Source organism: Fulmarus glacialis, unplaced genomic scaffold (assembly GCF_000690835.1).
Source record: "Fulmarus glacialis isolate BGI_N327 unplaced genomic scaffold, ASM69083v1 scaffold42506, whole genome shotgun sequence".
NCBI lineage: Eukaryota > Metazoa > Chordata > Aves > Procellariiformes > Procellariidae > Fulmarus > Fulmarus glacialis.
This window is the reverse complement of record NW_009220791.1, coordinates 57,667-77,513: the sequence shown is the minus strand read 5'-3', so window position 1 is coordinate 77,513 and position 19,847 is coordinate 57,667. Positions and strand designations below refer to the sequence as shown.

The window sequence follows — 19,847 nt, the reverse complement described above, 5'->3', positions numbered from 1 at the left end:
GCAAACGTCTTGCTCAGTGTATTTACAGTATTTTTAGTCTACTACCATGGGTCTTTCTCTGGAGATAGATGTTTTAAGTTCTGCTTTGGACTAGCTGACAATGTCTTTAAAAACAGTATTATTCTCAGTTGAGCAAAGGACATGAGGTAACCAAAGATATGTTTATCTTCTCTGCTGCTTTTTAAAATGCAACTGTGTTATAATTTCTCTTGACCTGTCTTGTTTTGTTGGTTTGGTTTTTTAATGAAGATGCATTAAAGCCTGTAAATAGACTTTTCCATAACCTGGACATACAAGTTGTAAATGTTACCGTAGTTCTTTCATGTGTCTGTCTTTACTGGCTGCGTCCCTATTAAATGGGGTAGTTGAAGAAACATGTATCTTTCCTTGTTTCAGGTTGTAGAGGAGCACAAGTTGAAGAAATATGGAGTTTAGAACCAGAGAACTTTGAAAAATTGAAGTAAGGCACTTTTCTAATCTGTATGGTTTTTATTCACATTTGTCTGAAGTCGCTGAAAGAATGTGTACTAAACTCAGGTGGTTTTTTGGTGGTGGATTTTTGTTTTTTGTTTGTTTGTTTTGTTTTTCTTCAGTTTCCGCAGAAGTTTCCGCAGGATTTTGATTTAATTGAATACCTGGCAATTAAATTACTTTTTATTAATGCCTTGGTACTTAATCTAGCTTTTTCTGGTTTTGGAAAGAGACGCTAATAGCAGCTAGAATGCGAAAATAGATTTCTAATGATTTTGTCATTGGCTTGCATTATATCCTTTGACAAATTCTTTGACAAACTTCTGTTCCTTGCTTTATCTCCCGTCTTCCTCCCATAACATGATATTGCATCTGTTGCCTTAAATAAATTAATTTACTGTACTTAGGTACTTTTGTAACTTGTTTTTCCTGCAGAACCACTTCCATATGTATGTGAAGGCAAATAATCTTGTTATAACTGACAATGATTGATACCGTATGGAACAGTTCTGCCCTCGTTAGGCAATATTAATTCCTCTACCATTTTGTCTGTGATGCATTAAGTGTTACCTGTGTTCACATAGAAGATTTTAAGAGCAAAATGTCGTCTAACCCAGACCATGCTCTATTCCTGTGCGGATATCCTATGCTTGTATAATTAATCTTTTGGAATATGTAGCAATTAGTACAGAAGATGTAGTTTTAGAATCTTTGTCTGACTGAAGATATTTGACAAGTGACACCTGAATGGCAGAAATGTTACTTGAGATGTGGTTTATTTGCTGCTTGCACTATGTACTTCATATGATCCTTCATCAGAGTATTATCTGTTTTGTTCATAAAATAACAGCTTTGCTTGCTTGTGCTGTCAGATGTATATCTTTCTAATCTTAATTGATGGCCAGCTTCCTTCCTTCCCATGCACACGTACAATATTTTATCTTAAACACTAATAGTTAAAAGACTATAATAACATGTAGCATTTTTCAAATTCTCTCAGTTGATCCACTGTTTAAAAAGACATCTCAGACTTTGGTCAGAGCTTAGGAAAAGTTTCTTATGCAGTACGGTACTATTTAGTTTTTGTAGATAAACCTTTTGTGGCATCTTTGTGGGGATGACCTTAAATTCAGGTTGATATGATGAATAAGTTTTTGCTTTAATGTACATGTAGATTTTGTAAGAATTGTTTCCTTTACTAATAAATTTTTGTTTTACGGGAATACTAAACACAGTGCAACATGCAGTAAAAGCTGTTTACTATGCAAGACATGTAGTCTGAAAAGACACAATTTTGGTAGAAGAGAAAACTGGATTTCTCTTACTTCTCAGAGAGATAACTCAAAGCACGGAGTTTCCCGAGAGCTCCTCTTTGAATATTTCATTTATGCCTGAAAGGATTATCAGCTCTTGTATATGATTGACAAATGTTTTGATAGCTGTTTATCACTAACAAATTCAAATAAGTGTTGTGCAACTGTTAATAGTTACAGTAACCAGGAAAACTGGTCCTCATTTACAAAAATTACTGACTAAATGCTAATTCAGATTGGGATTGTTTAGCGTATACAGGAAGAAGCCTAAAGTATGTTCTGCCTAATTAAAAGACCACATCTGAAAATTTCAGTGCCGGTTCCCTATGTTTAGAAAGAAATAATTAACAGAATTACTGTACCAGCATACAGTTAAATTATAGTAGAGATTTCTGGCTTTGATATTTTTCATCAGTACAGGTAATTTTTTTCCTATCAATTTTATTTTTTAGGCCAGTACATGGGCTGATTTTCCTCTTCAAGTGGCAGCCTGGAGAGGAACCAGCAGGTTCTGTTGTTCAGGATTCTAGACTGGATACAATATTTTTTGCTAAACAGGTACGGCAAGTTCAGTATTTTTCTTAGATATGTCACGAAACATAGCTTTTAATACTGAAAAATAAACTTTTTGTTAATATGTACACAAATATTAACATTTTACAAGGTGAAATAACTTTAGCAAATTCTGTGAGATTAGGAACTGTGTATTAAAAGGTGATTAACAAAGCAAATCAGATTGATCTGTCAAGTCAGACAAAAATATCATCAGGTATGGAAGAGTAAAGCTATTATTTATCTGTCAGCCCTCTCCTATAAGAGTAAGTAACTCTTCTATGCGATAAAGAATTACTTGGTAAATGTTCTCAGCAGAATGAACAAATTATTTTTTTGAAACCACTTTCAACAAATTCTAGGAAGAAATATTTGTTTTGGTCCAGTTTTTATTTCTTGTGTTTCTCAAATGCTCTGCAGCCAGGGCAGCATAACTCTAGGATAATACTTTCCTTTAAGAGTTTGCAGACCATTTTGGCATGAAAGTTTTAAGTATTTAAACTAGAAAGGTGAGTTTAAATTAGAAATTACAGGAAAAATTGTTTTTGCTAATGTAATCCATTGTGGTTTATAAAATACCGAGTAGTACTGAAATTTTGTATTCGTTTTGATGGGCTGCTGTGCATATAGTTTGCAAGCAATAAAAGCAAGAGAAAGTAACCAGAATGAAAGTAGGAGTATTTAATAAATATTTTTAGCTCTTTTTCAAGACCTGCTTCTCAAACAGTGATAAATGTAACAGTCCAAACAAGAACTGTTAACCCTACACGTGTTAATTACAAAGCATTCATATCAAAGGGCAAATTATTAGGCTTTATATGAAGACTGATGCATAGACTGGTTGTTGGTTTTGGGGTTTTGTTTCTCTGGTTTTTTTCCCCCCCACGAATGCAGAAGTGTTTTGTGTGTAAATTTCAGGATATAAAGAAGTCTCCACACAATTCTAGCTAAAAGTATAGAAATATGGAAAACAATGGAAACATTAGGTGTATCTATAGCTCTTCTGGCTACTCTGTACATGTGCTTCTCTTGTGCAGATAATCATCTTTAATTTGTTTCTTTTATAATCACCTTACTGTTTCATGCTATTGTGGATGACTTTATTCCTTGGTCTTTTTAAATACTGTTTTCTTCATTCTTCCCCTGATGCAGCTCTTGAGTCCCAGAGTGTGCAACCATTCTTATGATACAATGATCAGCAGTAGTTTGCCAAATGTCTTTATAGGTTGATAGGTCTGATAGACACTGGTTTAGTGATTTCTACCTAATCAAACATACATCAGTAGGCTGTGGCTACAGAATAGCCTTGATGCAAAGAACCTCAGGGAAAATGCTTGATATAACTCTCAAAGGGTAGTTATGTGGCAGGAGGAAAGTACTCTGATATGAATCTAGAGAGTTTTTTTTAAGATGAAGGCAGATTTACCCTCATTCAAGGGATTTCATCTTTCTTGTTTCATGTGAGTCGATGAGGTTCTCCCAGAATTGCTGTTCTTGTGGATGCTGAAAAGCTTCAAAGCATTTGTCTGCTGGCTCTGCTTATTTTGCTTTTTTTCCTCTCTTCCACTCTCCACTTCCCTTTTTGAAGCATGACACTGTGTTTAAAAGCAAGTAGCTAAGAGGAGCTTTGTTGAGCTTTAAGTTGGGATTGCAGAATGTACATCAGAAAATTCGGGTAACGTTAGACTTGCTAACAAAAGCAGAAAATTAAAGGCTAACAATGAACAGTCTTCCTTATTTTGTAGCTTGCTTTGAAGCATTCATATTTTACTGTTTTCTTAAGCCTGAAACCTCTTTGTGGAAGTGTAGGAACTTTCTAATCTTTCCTTTCCTTCACCTGCTGCCTTTAAGGAGAGTGTGCTGGAGTGACTCTTAAGAATTCATTAATTTCAGCATGGAAAGCAACTTCTGGAAGTGTTCACTATCTTGAAATAGTAGTACCTGGTTATGCCACTTGATAGCATGGAATATATGTTTCATCAGTAACTTGCAAAGAGTTTAAAATTAGAATATCTTTTTCTGTTAGTCAAGTGCAGTGGCTTAGCAAAATCAAAACATTTCTTGTAGACACATATATGCTTGTGTTTCATGTCAGTTCAGTTTTGCCTGGACTGAGATATTGTGACTAAACAACTAGTGAAATAGTCACAAAGAAATAAAATCAAAAGTCAACAGATAAATGAAACTGGTTTTGATATTTTGAGGGGATTTGTAATAGCGGTTTAGCTCTGGTGACTTTCACATTGGAGGAGGTTAGCCTTAGAGATCCAACTTGACAAGCTATGTTTTGAGGACTGGTAGTGTTTTCTCAAGCAAATGGCTGATCTGATGATTTGCTGATGATGACAGCAGCATGTCTTGGTCCTCCCAACCTGCCTCCTTTTGACTTCATGGTTCTGTTCCTCTCTTGCAATGGATCAGCTGCTCATTGAACTTCCATGAGCCAGTGCAGCTCATCACTCAGCAGTTTTCTGTAGATTCTCTGTGCCTATTTTCTGGGCTGGTCTCCTGCCACATTATGAGATGTATTTGTTCAGTGAGTCTGCGCAGGCCAAAGCTGGTAAAAGGTAAGTGGGAGAGAACAGGAGTTTCTTTATAGTAGTGCTGAGGTTATCGCATTTCTTGAAACTGCAGTCTGTGAATCCTTCTGAGTCACCCAGGAGCACAAGGGAAGACAAGCATTAATGTTAAATATTTCTATTGTAAAATAGCAACTCCTCCCAGCTATCATACAACTGGGCTCATGTGCCTTTTTTATTTTCACTATGCGTGTTCTAAGTCCAATTTTATGGTGGCTTTGAGGATGGGGTTTTGTTATCTTTCAAGAATCTTTTTCAGATGTCAAGACCTTTTTATTTTTTCTTAATTATGAAAGTGATGAGTAAAATAACCATATGTTCATTTGTAGCCTGGAACCTCAGAACAAATAGATTTGTTTAATTACAAAAGTGATGAGTAAAATAACCGTATGTTCATTTGTAGGCTGGAACTCCAGAACAAATAGATTTGTTTTCTGGGTTAGCAAAATTTTTATGACATTCAAGATTATTGGTCTGTTGATCTGTATCTTCAAAACTGTCATGACACTGGAGCCCTAAAAATCTCAAGAAGTCTTTGGCTCTCTTTCCTTTCCCATACATTTTCTTCTTTTAAATGTTACCATCTAAAGAGATCTGGTACAATCCGTTTTAGTGCAGAGAAGTTTTGAAGTATCATTCTGAATCCTGTATGAGCAAGACCAAGTAACTGTTAATATGTAACAACAATTTAGTATGGGAGATAAGTGATGCTATTACAGCATGGCTCCGTTTCTGTTCAATTTCAATTAAATATTCCATCTTAAAAATCGGTCCATTTTTTGGGGGGGGAAACTTTAGTTAGATGTAAAAGGCTACAGCTCTCAAAATGTGTCTAGCAAAACATCTTCAAAATTGCATTAGGAAACGGAGTTTTGATAAGAAGCTTGTGCATGCTCACATTTTGCTCATATCCACTTTCATAATGATGTTGTAGTTGAATTCCAAATGACAACTAGATCTTATTCAAAGTTAAATCACGAGTATGTGGGGGGGTTGAATTTTAAAATCTCTAATATGCATGCGTATTAAAGGATGTTTGTTTTTTTTTTTAAATGGTCACTTTTATGTGCACTCATGTTAAATTTGGCCTCCCTGTTATGCCTAGGTATGATTTGGTCCTCTATTTGAGGCCACAGAACTCTGGATGGTCTTACATACCCTTTGAGCTAGGATACCTAGGCACAATGAGGTGAGTTAAGGATACAATTTCAGCCTTAACTCTGAATTTCCTGATTTCTGTGTTGCTTAAGTAGGCCCTTGCTATTATTTTTACACAGAGTGGCTACACGATTGTACCACTCAGTATATTCAGCTATCTTCAGCACTGTTTTGAATAGCCGTATTCTGTGCTGATCACTGCAGAAGCGGAAGTGTCTCTTGACAAAAAAGAATGCCCTTGTTGCAGGCTTATGTACTAATAACCTCTTCAGGATTTATTATTGAAGTATTGGTATCGTGCCTATGTTTTGCGCCATGTATTTATTTTATGCTGCGTTGTGATGATAGAACATTACAATTGTGATAATAAAACATTAACTTCATTAATTGGGAATAAAATCTATATACCTTCAGAACGAGGATCTTCTAAATAATACTGTTAATAACAAAACAAAAATAGTTATCTTTGTGCCACTAATGGAAGCATATTATATGTATTTTTTTAACATTTCCAATACTTCAGTTGATTTCAAACAAAAAAAATTTGACATTTTCAAGTTTGGTAACATTAAGACAGACCAGATATCCGTGTTAAAGCTAAATTTGGGATAACAGATAACTTATAAGAAGTAAAATGAACTTGCAACACATCTAATCAAAGTCAGAAAGATTTTCAGTAATTGAATATAACTACAGGAAGATTATATATTTATTCCAAAGGAATAAAAATAAATAAATAAAATTAGGTAAGGTTTTTAAACAAGAATTAGTTTCAGAACTTTGTCCTAATGCTGAATTTTTCACGTTGAGCTTTGTAAAGCCAACTGTTTTGTAACATTGGGGTTCACTTACTAAGCATCCCAGAGATTTGCAGGTTATACTACCAATTGCAGCACAGGATTGTCCACGGTTTTTTGAAAAACAAAATACATAATCCATCAGATAGAGGATGCGAGTCAAGAACTTAAAGTGCTTCAGCCTTAAGTTGATCCAGAAACTTGCATTGGATCCTTAGGGAAAGGTGCATGCTTATGAAGTTACGCATCTTAATTGAAGAGTGTGCCAGAGTAACCTATTTAGGTGTTTCCTTTGTCTGTTTTAAACTAAGCTTCACTTGGTGATATGGCAATCTTCTCTTTTTTTGAGATCATCTCACTAATGTGCATATATCTACCTGTTTGTGGTTTGTTGTTTTTTTTTTTTTTTCCAAATATTATTAAATACACCCTGTAGTTTTGCTAGCAAAATCTTTCAAATATGGGTATCTGCTTTAAGTTGGAGTCCTGAATATTGATCAATCAAATATCTTGCCAGGACTTCTTGGACAGAAATACACAGGCAATTGTTGGGATTTCTCGACAAATACAGAAAATCCTCTTAAGTTTCCTCAAGTCAAAATAAAAATCTTTCTGGGACAACCTGCATCTATTGTCATGCTATCTAAATGCAGAAAATGTTTTCTGCCAACGCTGAGACACCTTAAGTAAGAGATACAGTGGAAATTAGGGTAGATGGGTAGCCTGACCAGTTTCTCTCTCGAGGGGCTCACTGGCTTGTGTGTATAGCAGCGCTGGACTGGCTGTGTGCATTGATAGGATGCTGTGCCTGTGTGTAAAATAAACCTTGCAGTCATCTACGTTTGGTACTGCAATCACCACCTCCTCACTCTGTGCTCTTCACCCTGCCCATGAACTACCACTAGCTAGGTACCTCCTTCTTCCATCTTGGTAGTTCTCATGTCATCTAAATCCAGGAACACACTGTCTTTTTGTGCGTATCACCTGCACTTGCTTCTGTTCCTCTGCTACAGGACTATTCTTGTTGCCTTTTCTTTACCTCCTGCCTCTCACTTTCTGAAGAGTATTTGTAGTTCTATAATGTATTTCCATTTCAACAGCTGGGGGCCACTGGTCTAAGATCTGCATCTGTTGCATATTATGTTCTAGCAATAAGACAAGGTTGTTTAGCTTGGTCCTTACATAGTTAAACAGACTCCTCTCATACTGTAGTTGGAATACAAAAATATATTTACGCTGAAAGGCAAATATTTGATGAGACCACAAATTCCTTGCTGAGTTTAATTTTTCCTCCTATTTTTGCTGTTGGTTAAAGCTTCTGTATCCAGCTGGTCCAACGCAGTTTCTGTGTTGATTTTGCCTCTAGGCATAGAATCTCTTAATTTCCCTTCCCTTTTTTGAAGTCATTATTGGGTTAGCAGTCTGCCAGAGCAATTTATTGTTCCATCTTGATTTTTTCAGTAAAAATAGTTACCACTTAGTGCTGTCTCTCCCTATAATGTCCTGTATTAGTTATCATTTAACAAGTGCAATTTGCTGTAGTGACCCTCCCTTCATTGTAATAGCACTGTTCTAATAGTTCTTCACCATAGGAGTGTCTGCCTTATTTCTCCTTTCTCTGTCGGCTTAATTACAATGTTTGTAACCACTGTTTCAGGTTAGCCCACTCTAATCCACTTAGGATCTTTCCACTTTGATCCTAGTACTACTTTTACAACTGTCTCTGATACCATTGTCTAGTCATATCTCAGATAAGCTTTAGTTCTTGGGTCCTTCTCCCATGTTATCGTATTAATTCTCTCAAATTATGTCATTCTAATAGTCTGTGGTTTTTAATTTTTCTGCTGCTGTTCATTATTTCACTGCCCTTGATGGATTTTCCTTCTATGTCCTTTATTTTGTAATTGTGTGAACTCCAGCCTTTAGCTTGTGTACCTGCAGTTTGTTTAATTTGAGTTTTGGTTGCTGTAATCTGTTCTGCATGTGTAGTTGACTCCCTTGATTACCATTTCAGTCAAATAGATTGTATTTTTCTTAAATTATTAAGTGCTTTATTATTGCTTTATCATCTGCGCTATACAGACATAATCTGAACTGAGAACACCCTGAAGTATAGAAAATGAATATATGATGTGGCTTATAGTATTAACATAGTAGGTTTTCCTTTGTTAGGGACTAGCTCTGATTGTAAAACAGGTTGGTTGTTTTTCCTCTTTTTTTTTTTTCTTTCTTTCTTTCTCCTTTCTTGTTGGAAGTGGTTTCGCATTCACAACACTAAACTAATTTTCATTTTTTTAATACAAAATCAACATCCTCTGTCCCAGTCCTAAGGTTTAAGTAGCATTTTCAATTGCAAAATAGTCTCATAGACTGAAGATACATTATTTTTCCTAGCCTATAGCTCACTGAGAAAAAACTGCTAATATGAAGTCTTTCTTGTGTTATGGCCTTATACCATTTGATTACTATGCTTTTAATTAAATCTCAGATTATGTTTAATAATCCTTGTAGTCTCTTTCTTTAAATACTGTAGTTTGGGTATTACTAAGCAACATTAAAGACATGGCTGTAAAATGAAGGGGTTTGTTTATATTTTCTAAAAATGGAATATTTAACACTTAAGTCACACAAACTAGTAACTTAAATGTTAGGTTGAAAAGGATAGGTATATTATAAATCAAGAAACAAGAGAAAAATCTAAAATTTCATATGGCTTATTATTCAGCAAACCATCTTTAAAAAAATCTTTACATCTTGGAACACCTCTAAATTTTATGAGTTTATCCCTAGGACATTTGAAATTTTTTGTCCAATGCAACCTTTTTATAAAAATTCTGGGTTCCATAAAGTGCTTTATTGCCCAAAATTAGTATTTTTTTGATCTCCTACTCCTGGTAGGAATTCTGATTATTTGAAGGACATTCTCTTTGGGAGAGTTGACTTTTTTCTTTTTTTTAAAACCATAGATATAATAATGTAATTTGGGCAGCTTGCTTTGAGTAGTACTATATTTGTTTTTCCACTGAGTTCAGAGGATTCCTGTATTCCTTCTATGTCCTTTTAGGGCGGTCGTGAGGCAGTAGAATGACAGAGTTTCTAAGTAGAGGTGTGAAATACAGTTTTATCAATGAATTGTGTATGACAGCCATCCAGCGTTCATTTTATTAGTCTCCTACAGCAAAGGCTTTTCTGTGGCTGCTCAGACTAGATTTGCTGCCTGTTTTAAAGTGAAGCTCTAATGTGAATCAGCGTAGAAAGTGTGTGTTTGTAATGAAAAATGTTGCCCAGCTTAAATTAAATTTTTATCACCAGTACTGAACAAATTCTCAACACTTTTTTCTAGGTAATTAATAATGCTTGTGCTACTCAAGCCATAGTAAGTGTGCTATTAAATTGTGCTCATCAAGATATCCATCTAGGAGAGACTTTGTCAGAATTTAAAGAATTTTCACAAAGTTTTGATGCTGCGGTAGGTGCCTACTATTTTCTGTATTTTAAGTATTACAGTGTTATATCTACGTTGGCTTACAATTTAATTTTGTTACTTACTTTCAGATGAAAGGTTTGGCACTAAGCAACTCGGAAGTGATTCGGCAAGTTCATAACAGTTTTGCCAGGTAATGCATGTTTTAAATCTAGGCAAAATTTGAGCAAATTCTTTTTAATCTGAGGTCTTTTTTAAAATTTTCTTTGCAGACAACAGATGTTTGAATTTGATGCAAAGTCTTCAGCAAAAGAAGAAGACGCATTTCACTTTGTAAGCTATGTTCCTGTTAATGGACGGCTATATGAACTAGATGGCTTAAGGGAAGGACCAATTGATTTAGGTAATACTTTATATTTTTTCTGAACATCCTTCATTTTAACAATAGCTTATGGCAACAAATTGGTTGTACGTTATAGGAGCAAACCAAGTTATTATTAAAATAAAGCATTTCTTTAAAGTTTTCTTAATGTGCTATTCAGGCTTGTACTTCTTTGCAGTCATTTATATTGTTTTATTTTTGTTGGTCTGAAAATGCAATTTTCTTCCTGCTTCCTCCACATTTCTGATTCTCTCTCCTTTCATTCAGCAATCAATTGAACAGGCCATGCAATCCAGTGGGCCTCTAATACCTTAATAGTTTTGTTGCAAGAGAGGAGTTTACATAACGCACTTCTCGTGGATGTTTGCTTTCCTTACCTGAGGAAATATGTTGTTGTTCTGAGCTGTCTCTAACAAAACCTGGTAAAACTATGTAATCTTTTTGGCTTTCCTTACCGATAGCCTGCAATTCCTTTTGCTAATATTTTTCCCCACATCTTCCTTTTTGTGGTATTGTCACCCAAGAATATTCCCATGTCATGTTTTCAAAGCTTTTTTTTTTCCCAGGTTGATTATAAACTATCCATTTATTTTATCATTTGTTCTTCTGCAGGAGCATGTATACAGCTGACTCCATACACTTTTTATGCGTTAAGTGGCTGGTGTTTACACACTACCCTCTTTCTTCTTAGATAGCAAATATTTTCTCAATGGTTTAAAAAAGAATAGCTACTTTTAGCATAGTTTTATTCTCTGTAAGACTTGTTCCTGTTTTGTGTTTTGTAATCTTTCTTAACTTGCGGTATGTGTGCCGTCTTGTGTCTTGAAAAGCTCTACAGTACCTATCATGCGTCTGCACTTTCTTTTGAGTCTGATATAATCTCAATATGTTCCACACTTTATTTCCAGAGTGTTTTCCCAATTTTCTTGACAGTTGTATTTATTTTTAGGCTGAGTAGTGGCTTGCTGCTAAATCTCATCTTTAGTCCGGCTAAAGAGACTATACAGTCTGCAGACCTACCAGTAACATAACTTCTATGGTCACAAGATCATGAGTCTTTTCATTTGCTTTAAGGTCTTGAAATTGTTCGAGAGGCATATCAACTTATGAAATCACCTTTAGTTATTCTCTTGTTTATCTTAAAATCAAGTTATCTATCATATACCCTTTTATATTTTTTTCTGTGTCTGACTTTTTAACATTGTATTGCATCTATATAGCATTAACTCTTTATTTTGTTTAAATGGAACAGCTGTAACTATCCATACTTTTTTCTTTTGCTGTCTACTTTTATGTTGTCATACCAACTAATTTCTTCTGTGTCATAAAAATCTTACATAATATACTTCCCCCCCTCCCACCCCATTGTTTCTTGTTATCAACAAAATAAATGTTAGATGCTTATGCCCTTAAAATTTAGTTTTGCTCTGTTGCTTTGGCCAGTACATTATCTATTAAAAAATGTCTTCCACTTCCTAAAATATCACCTGAGTAATTTGAGAATGCAGTTTCCAAGGAAAAACTTGTTACATACTCTGAAGTTGCTGCATAAGCCTAAATTATACAAGTCTTGAATTTGCAATAAATTTTGCAAAGAAGATTAATTTTTTTTCTTTGTGTTTTTTTTCTAGGTGCATGCAATCAAGATGACTGGATAAGTGCTGTACGGCCTGTCATAGAGAAACGTATACAAAAGTAAATGGTCACGATGCTTTTAAAATACAGCACCTTATATATATTTAAAAATTCCTTATTCTTAATTTCCTTCAATTAAAGGCTTTCAACTGAATTTCTAAGGAATGACACTTATGCATCATTTTTACGTGCATATCACTGTGTGACTTCAGAACCTATTGCCTAACATGAGCCAAATGTGATGATAGATAAGTCTCAAATACGCTGTGTTCCTGTATGATTAATCAAAGTAGGTATCTGTGTAGCGAAGGGAGATCCTACTAGTACTCTGAAAAAGGAAGACCAAGATTATTAACTCCGTTAGACAGCTGTGGGTCTTTGCAAGCGAAAACTAAGAATGCCATTACCATGGATAAAGTTTGGGTGTGTGCTTACAGTTAAAAACACCAGATAATAACTATATCCATACAGCTGTTATTTACAGAGAACAAGTTTTCCTTAGGTATGTGGCTTATTTTAGAAATCTAAGCTGGACAAACATACTATAGAAGTTTTCCTACTTCTTGGCTCTGACCCCAAACTGCAGCCCCAAATGTGTTAGAAATAAAGTTGATTTTTATGCCATTTTTAGAAAATTTTCAAAGTCTTTTACTTGAAGTCTTTTTGTTGATAAACAAAACATTACTACCAAATCACATTTGGAGAATTTAAACTTTGAAAGGCCTGCTGGTCTAATTGTTGAATGTATTTTTCACATTGTCTGAAGAAGTCTCCAACGTTTTCTAACAAGTAACAGTAATGAAAAAGTATAAACTATTGTGTGCAGCAGTCTTGTGCAAGTTTTGTTGTCAACTATATCATGTTTTGTTTTCTTTTTTGGACAGTTTATTTTTTGTGACCACAGACAGGAATAGTAGTATCTTGGGAGAGGAGGTTATTAGGAGTTGCATATTGGACAGTGCTCATCTGAGGTCTGATTTTATTTCGTGGCAAGACTGGATCTGAAGCACAACTTAATTTAATATATCCATTTAGATTTTTTTTTTTCCACAAAATTCATTCCCTTATAGTGAAATTGTGGAGGAGGTTTTTGAGTTGTTATGTTAATGATTAATTTTGAAAGTGGGTTTTTTTTGGTTGGTTTTTTTTTTGTTCCTCATTTAGATACAGTGAAGGTGAGATAAGGTTTAACTTGATGGCTATTGTATCTGACAGAAAGATGATATATGAGCAGAGGATTGCAGAACTACAGCAGCAACTCACAGAGGTAGGCCATGGTATTTAAGTTACTGGGGTAGTTCTCTGATAATAGTTCTGCGTCTTCACTTTATTATTCACCTCCTTCTTTCCTTGCTCCAAATGGAGTATCACTAAAAAAAAAGCAGGGAAGGATTACTACATATCTGTCCAGTGCAGTGCTGTGTGGATGCACTGATGCAGCTCTGGTTAGTTCTGAGTGAGCTAATTTGAGCACTTGGTACAGTATGACCATGTCATTGTGGCTCTCTGTCTTGACTAGTTTGCTGTGTAGTGGAACTATTCTTGTCCTAGTACCTGAGCTAATCTGCTTATAAATCACTGCAGAAATTCTTGGATGTTCCTATAACTGTACACAAAACTGAATCTTTCTGTGATATAAATACTCTGAAGACAAGACTTATTTTAATTAAAAAAAAAAAATTAAAAATGCAGTAACTTTATCCATTTAATTTTTTCTGTTCTGTGGAAGGAGGAGCCTATGGATACAGATCAAAGTAGTAATATGTTAAGTTCTATACAATCAGAAGTTGCAAAATACCAGATGTTAATTGAAGAAGAGAACCAAAAATTAAAAAGATACAAGGTATGTAGCCTTTGCTTTTCTGATTAAGCTATTGGGAAAGTTGTAAGAAAAAGCTAGCTTTTATATCTATGGGAGGCTGTTGCAATTAATCTGAAGGAACTGGGTAAGTACTAGAAAGACAATGTTATGTGAATTCATGTTGCATTCCTGAATTTACAGGTTAATTACCAGTTTGCTTCCTTTTAGCTTAAGGCTTGCAAGTCAGTTTGTAATGGTCTTTGTTAGTTCCCTTTGTTTTGCCACTTCTTTGTATCCTTCTCACTTTAAAATATTTTTTTAAGCACAGTGAGTTCTAGAACTCCTACAAAGAAATTGCTCTATGTGCCTCAGAAAGCTGATCAGCCTTTTCTCGCTAGACTTGCTAATTACACTACTATATGTAACAGTGGCCTCTTACTAAGTAGGATTTTTTTGATTGTTTTTATTAGAAGGACTTTGACGTGTTAGTCATAACTCTTTTTTTCTGCAGAGCGTTCATATCAGCTCTTCCAGCTCTCATTGTCAGTAATGAAGAATGTTGATGCATCAGTTGATAATGAAGGCTAATCAGGAGGTTCTTTGAACTTGTGTATAGATTCATTCTGTGTTTGCACATATATCTCCTAATCTGACATATAGGTACTTGCATAGCTTTTAGTGAAGAAGCTCTCCTAGGGTACTTGAATTGTTCTTTTGTTATAGTTTACCTGCTGTCTTTTCCTCTGTGGGAAGCAGGGAAGACACAAATGGCATGTTCTGCATTTTCCTAAATAAGTACTTTATGTGTGTGCACTGAAAGTATATCATTCCTTGAAATGACATGTGATGTTAATGAAAATGAGATATGGGAAAGTTTCTCTGAGATCATCACTCATAACTTTTTTGATAATTCCCTGATACTTTTAAATGAATGTTTTGAGGGGAAAAAAAGCTGGGTAACCAAATCTTTTTTCTTTTTTTTTAATCCCTTAACCTATTTTGGGGGGGGGAATGGAAAGTGGCTAGATTAAAAATAAGTTTTGAGATAAAAGTTGTATGTATCAAAGGATAAAGAAATGGAAGAAATGTTTTCACTAGATTTTGTGTTTTTTCACTAAAAATGAAAGAAATGTTTTCACTAGTTTCTAGAAGGTACAGACCAAGACTTCAGTAATTCTAATGATAATTTCAAATATATTTCTACAGTACATGTGTTTAAGTTGTGAAGTGTTATTGTTATCTGTCTCTAAAGCAGTGTCACTACATTCTGTTCCACAGCATCAGGATGCAATTCAAGAAACTATTAAAAAACAAACAAAAACAAAAACACAAATGCCAAAGCATATGCTTTACCAAGCATGAGAGTAAGCAAACAAATGAAACTGGGGGGAAAAAATCCTTTTAAGTTCCTAATTGTATGTGGAGATATTGTGGAAACTGCTTAAAAGTCTACATTTTTTTTATGTTAGGATATCTACTTGGGGTCTATGGACGTCATTCCTCTCAGTTGAAAAACCAAACAATCTCCTACCTTTCTGAAGGATTGAACCATTGTAGAAGCTGCGAAGTGTTTAGTATAACTATAAAATAGTTATGCTTTTGCATTACAGAAATGTTTAAGTCTTCAGCCTAGGCTGAGGCCACAACTACGCAAGAGACTGTAAAAATACATAGGTCAAATTGCAATTTTAAGTTGAGGGGAAAAAAAAGTTAATAGTTTAGATAACAGTACTTGTCAGTGTTACAGCAGTGGCTAACCCATATAACCTGCTTAATTATTGAGGGGTTTTTCGCTAGTATGACAAAAGACCGTAAGGAAAATCTGTGCCTTAAGAGGAGTAAATTCATCTGGCATATACTTTCTCACCGTGTGCTCAGAATTTTATTGCTTCAACTTTATTTTTAGCTGGCTGAAGTTTAAAAAAGAACTACAGCTCGTGGTGGTGGGAGGGGGGGACAACAACAGGGATGGGAAAAAAATCCCCATTTAGCCATATAATACTTCTGTTAATGCTTTTAATTTATTTTTAGATTGAAAATATTAGGAGAAAACATAACTACCTGCCTTTCATCATGGAATTATTAAAGACACTAGCAGAGCACCAACAGTTAATACCATTAGTAGAAAAAGTGAGTATTTCCTAGCTGACTTTTAAGAAACAGTATATTATTATAATTCTTCATACCTTTTACTTAAAATTAAAAATGCAGTCAAATATCTTGGAAGCATAAGTGGCATGGGTTTATTTATTTAAACTGCTACATTGAGATATATTGCTAGTTTACCTGATAGTCCCTTGCAGTTCTCAAGAAGCACAATTCCAATGGAGACTGGAGATTGTGGGACCAACTCTTATGCAAAGGCAAACTGTATCTCCTTTTTGATAACCTAAACAAATTTTTCTGAGGGTGATACAGGAAGAGGCAATTCAATATCAGCTAAACGATCACATTACAGGGCATAAGATGCTACAATACAAGAGACACGTGATTCGGGCTTTTCTACACGGGAAATTAAAAGTCCTATTAAAATTGTGATGTGTAGCTCCAGTTAGTATGTCATAGAGTTCCCCATACGATCTTGATATCCCTTTTTGAACTGGAGATTTTTTAAATGTTTACATGTGCAAGATTGATCCCTTTTGCCGACCTGGACTCTTAATACTCAGTTTTGTTGATTTATCTAGCTGTCAACACTAGATGGCAACCTTTGCACAGAGGTTCTGGTAATTTAGGTAGCTTGAAATTTGTTCTCTTCATTTTCTCTGTTCTTACGCTGATTTATTGGCTCATTGTTTTCCCCTTTTTAAGGTGTCTAGCTATTAACATTGATTTACTATTAAGGTTTGTATTAAGGCTTGTTTATTAAAGTGTCACTTTGGCAAGGTTGTTAAACTGTACGGCTAGTCAAGTACTTGAATTGTAATACGATCAGTGCTGGCTTCTGTATCTACTCGTGTGCCATAGACAGTATCCCTAATTTTGAACTCACACTGAAAAAGGATCTCTGTATTATTATAATGAAAAAAGAGTTAAATATTATTTAATGAGTACATTCTTTAGCTGAATTTACTTAAACTATGTTTGCAGGCCAGTAGTTTATAACACTGTCAAGCTTCTTTTACAAGTAAATTTCCAGTGGACCCAAGCAGCTAGTGATAATGGATCTTAATTCTAAATCTCTGAATTAAATCCAGTTCTGTTCAATAATAAGTGGTAACAAGCAGTAGTCTGATTCAGAATGAACAACTGTTTTGCTAGAAAGATGGCTAGTGTTGTGTCTGAATTGTCCCCTCTTCTTGCCTAATCTTTTTTCACTAAATTCATAAGGAAGAAAATGCTAGTTTCATGTCAATTTGAACTGTCTATCAATTGATACAAGTTATATGAGAATCTGTTTGCAAATATCTTGGTAGGAACTCTTGTGGTTTTTTTCCACTCTGCTCTTTTGAAAGATCTAAAAAACTAAGATCTTGGTTGCTTCAGAGTTTAATTTGTGATAATCAGTATATCTGAATGCAGTGTTTTCTTGTGCCATAAAATGTTTTCATTAGGAAGAGTTATTTCTTTGTTAAATGAAATGAATATGGAGGTATGAAAAATGAAGGTTAAATTATGTTTTAAAAATAGTGCTTATTTTCACCTCTCCTTTTCCCCTATGGAATTTACCTGATTGTATCGTTTCTTTCCATATTATATATTTAAACCTCTGTGTATTCTTAAAAGGCTTTATATATGAACTTAGTAAAATAGTAGTAGGATACTTCTGAAGGGTCTGAATTTACATTTAAAATGTCTCTTTCTACAGCATATTTTGTTGAATGTTCAAAAATGTAATGAGTAGTTGTTCAAAGCTCCAAAAAGATGATCTTTATCTCATCAGAGCTTAAAATCATCTCCCTTTTGTTTTCTAGGCAAAAGAAAAACAGAATGCCAAGAAAGTTCAGGAGGCTAAGTGAAGATGACTTTGCAAAATACATACAATTGTGTGCTTCTGAAACTATTTTCATGACAACAAATAAAACTTTTCATAAACTTTAAATTTTGTCCAGCGCACGTTTGACAATTGTAACAGTTTGTCTTGTACTGTATGCACGGGTCTAATTTTCTTCCTTCCCCTGCATCTTGTGCATGTAGTACTGCTAAGTAATGTTTAGATTCTCTTGGTCAAATTCAGTATTTAAGTCTATCTGATTTCTGAAAGCTTGGGAAGTGGACCTAAAAATGTGCAAGGAAAATGTACCCATTTTGTCCCACTTGATAACGATACAAATGCCAGAGTTTAAGTATAAGCATGAGCTTTCTTTGCTCATCCCTACTAACAATTATAATACTATCCAATTGTTCGGTGACATATGCTGTGGCTTTGTTTTTATGAAGTATGTGTCTAATTTTTTTACAAAATTGAAAAGTATGAATTCAGCTGTAGAAACATTTGCAAAGACCAATGTATAATCTCAAAAGATCTGCATTGCTTTAGTAGAAAAGATAATAAATATTCCCATTTTTATTTTGGCAAACTTTCTTCTGTGGTATTTTATTATTGGATAAGATGATTAGGATATGTATTGGAGGTCATCAGCCTTGTGATTTCGAGTATATACATTCTAAATTTGGGTTAGAAAGAAGGCACGCTATTGTTTTGGAGAGTTAATATTCTTGGATATAAGGTAGTACTGTTCTAGAGTATGTTAAATTTAAGTCTTTAAAACAATGTGTTTTAATTGACCTTGGGAGGTAATTTAGTATAAGAAAAAACATGGAAGATTCTTGTTGATAACAACGTTGTAATGGAAGATGCCAGAACTGTCTTCCATGGACCAAGGGGAACGTCTGGGGAATGGAGCTCACATGGTGTCCTACCTTCTTAGTGCTGCTTGTATGTGAACTATGAATAGGCAAATTGTTTTGGTAAGGATAGTAACAGGCCATTGTAACAATACATACTGTTTGAATTACTGAAATACTGTTAGCGTATAGTGTATATAAATTCATTTAGAAAACTTTCAGTTTCTTCCTAAAAGACTCAGACAAGAAATGGAAAGAAAATCAAGCAAAAGAACTTGGATTGTTTGGAAGACATTTAAAACCAGTACAAGATGTTTGTTTCGTTTACTTTGCCTATAGGCATACTTCATTGAACTGTAGGCATACTTTGGTCTTGTAGGCTTGTATGATGAGAATATACTGTATTTAGAGAATTTTTTGAAACCCTGATATGAAACAAATTCTGTTATCTGTTAGTACTTCATATACATTGCATATATATTGACAGGATAAAATTTTGGCCGAAGAAGTAAAACATCTACTGTGCTGTCCTACTGCTGAAAGGATCCACTTGAGTCATTGCTGTGGCTAGAAGGGTAAGACTCTTTCAGAAAAGAACATGAGATCCATGTCTGTGTTTTGTACAAAATCAGTCAGGTTGATGAGAACATAAACTGTTTGTTGAGAGTTCCCTACTTTAGTAATTCATGGTAGCAGTATTGTTTAGGGGAAGTGAAAGACTCTTTTCTGTGTAAGAGGCATTTCTGATCTTAAAATTGTACTCTAAATTCCATTTCAACCTGTTGAAAAGATTTGTCTGTCTTTTTAAATGGTAGCCTGATGATTCCTGCTACATCCTGACATTCTTGGAGAATTTTGATACTTTCTAAAATAAAATTTTGCTATTCCATAATAGATGTGGAATTCAACTGAAGTTATTCCATTCTCCTTTTATTTGCATGCTTGGG

The 19,847-nt window shown here is 34.6% G+C and overlaps 1 protein-coding gene across 1 annotated transcript; it reads left to right on the top strand.

Moving 5' to 3' along the window:
• Positions 1–396: 396 nt before the first annotated feature.
• UCHL5 (ubiquitin carboxyl-terminal hydrolase L5) lies at positions 397–18,632 on the top strand (the record flags this gene model as incomplete). Its single annotated transcript, XM_009580886.1, has 10 exons — positions 397–460; positions 2,237–2,342; positions 10,214–10,339; positions 10,426–10,487; positions 10,567–10,697; positions 12,308–12,371; positions 13,476–13,578; positions 14,041–14,154; positions 16,144–16,242; positions 18,027–18,632. Coding segments are annotated over 10 exons (914 nt in total), but the record flags the coding sequence as incomplete, so codon positions are not given.
• Positions 18,633–19,847: the final 1,215 nt, after the last annotated feature.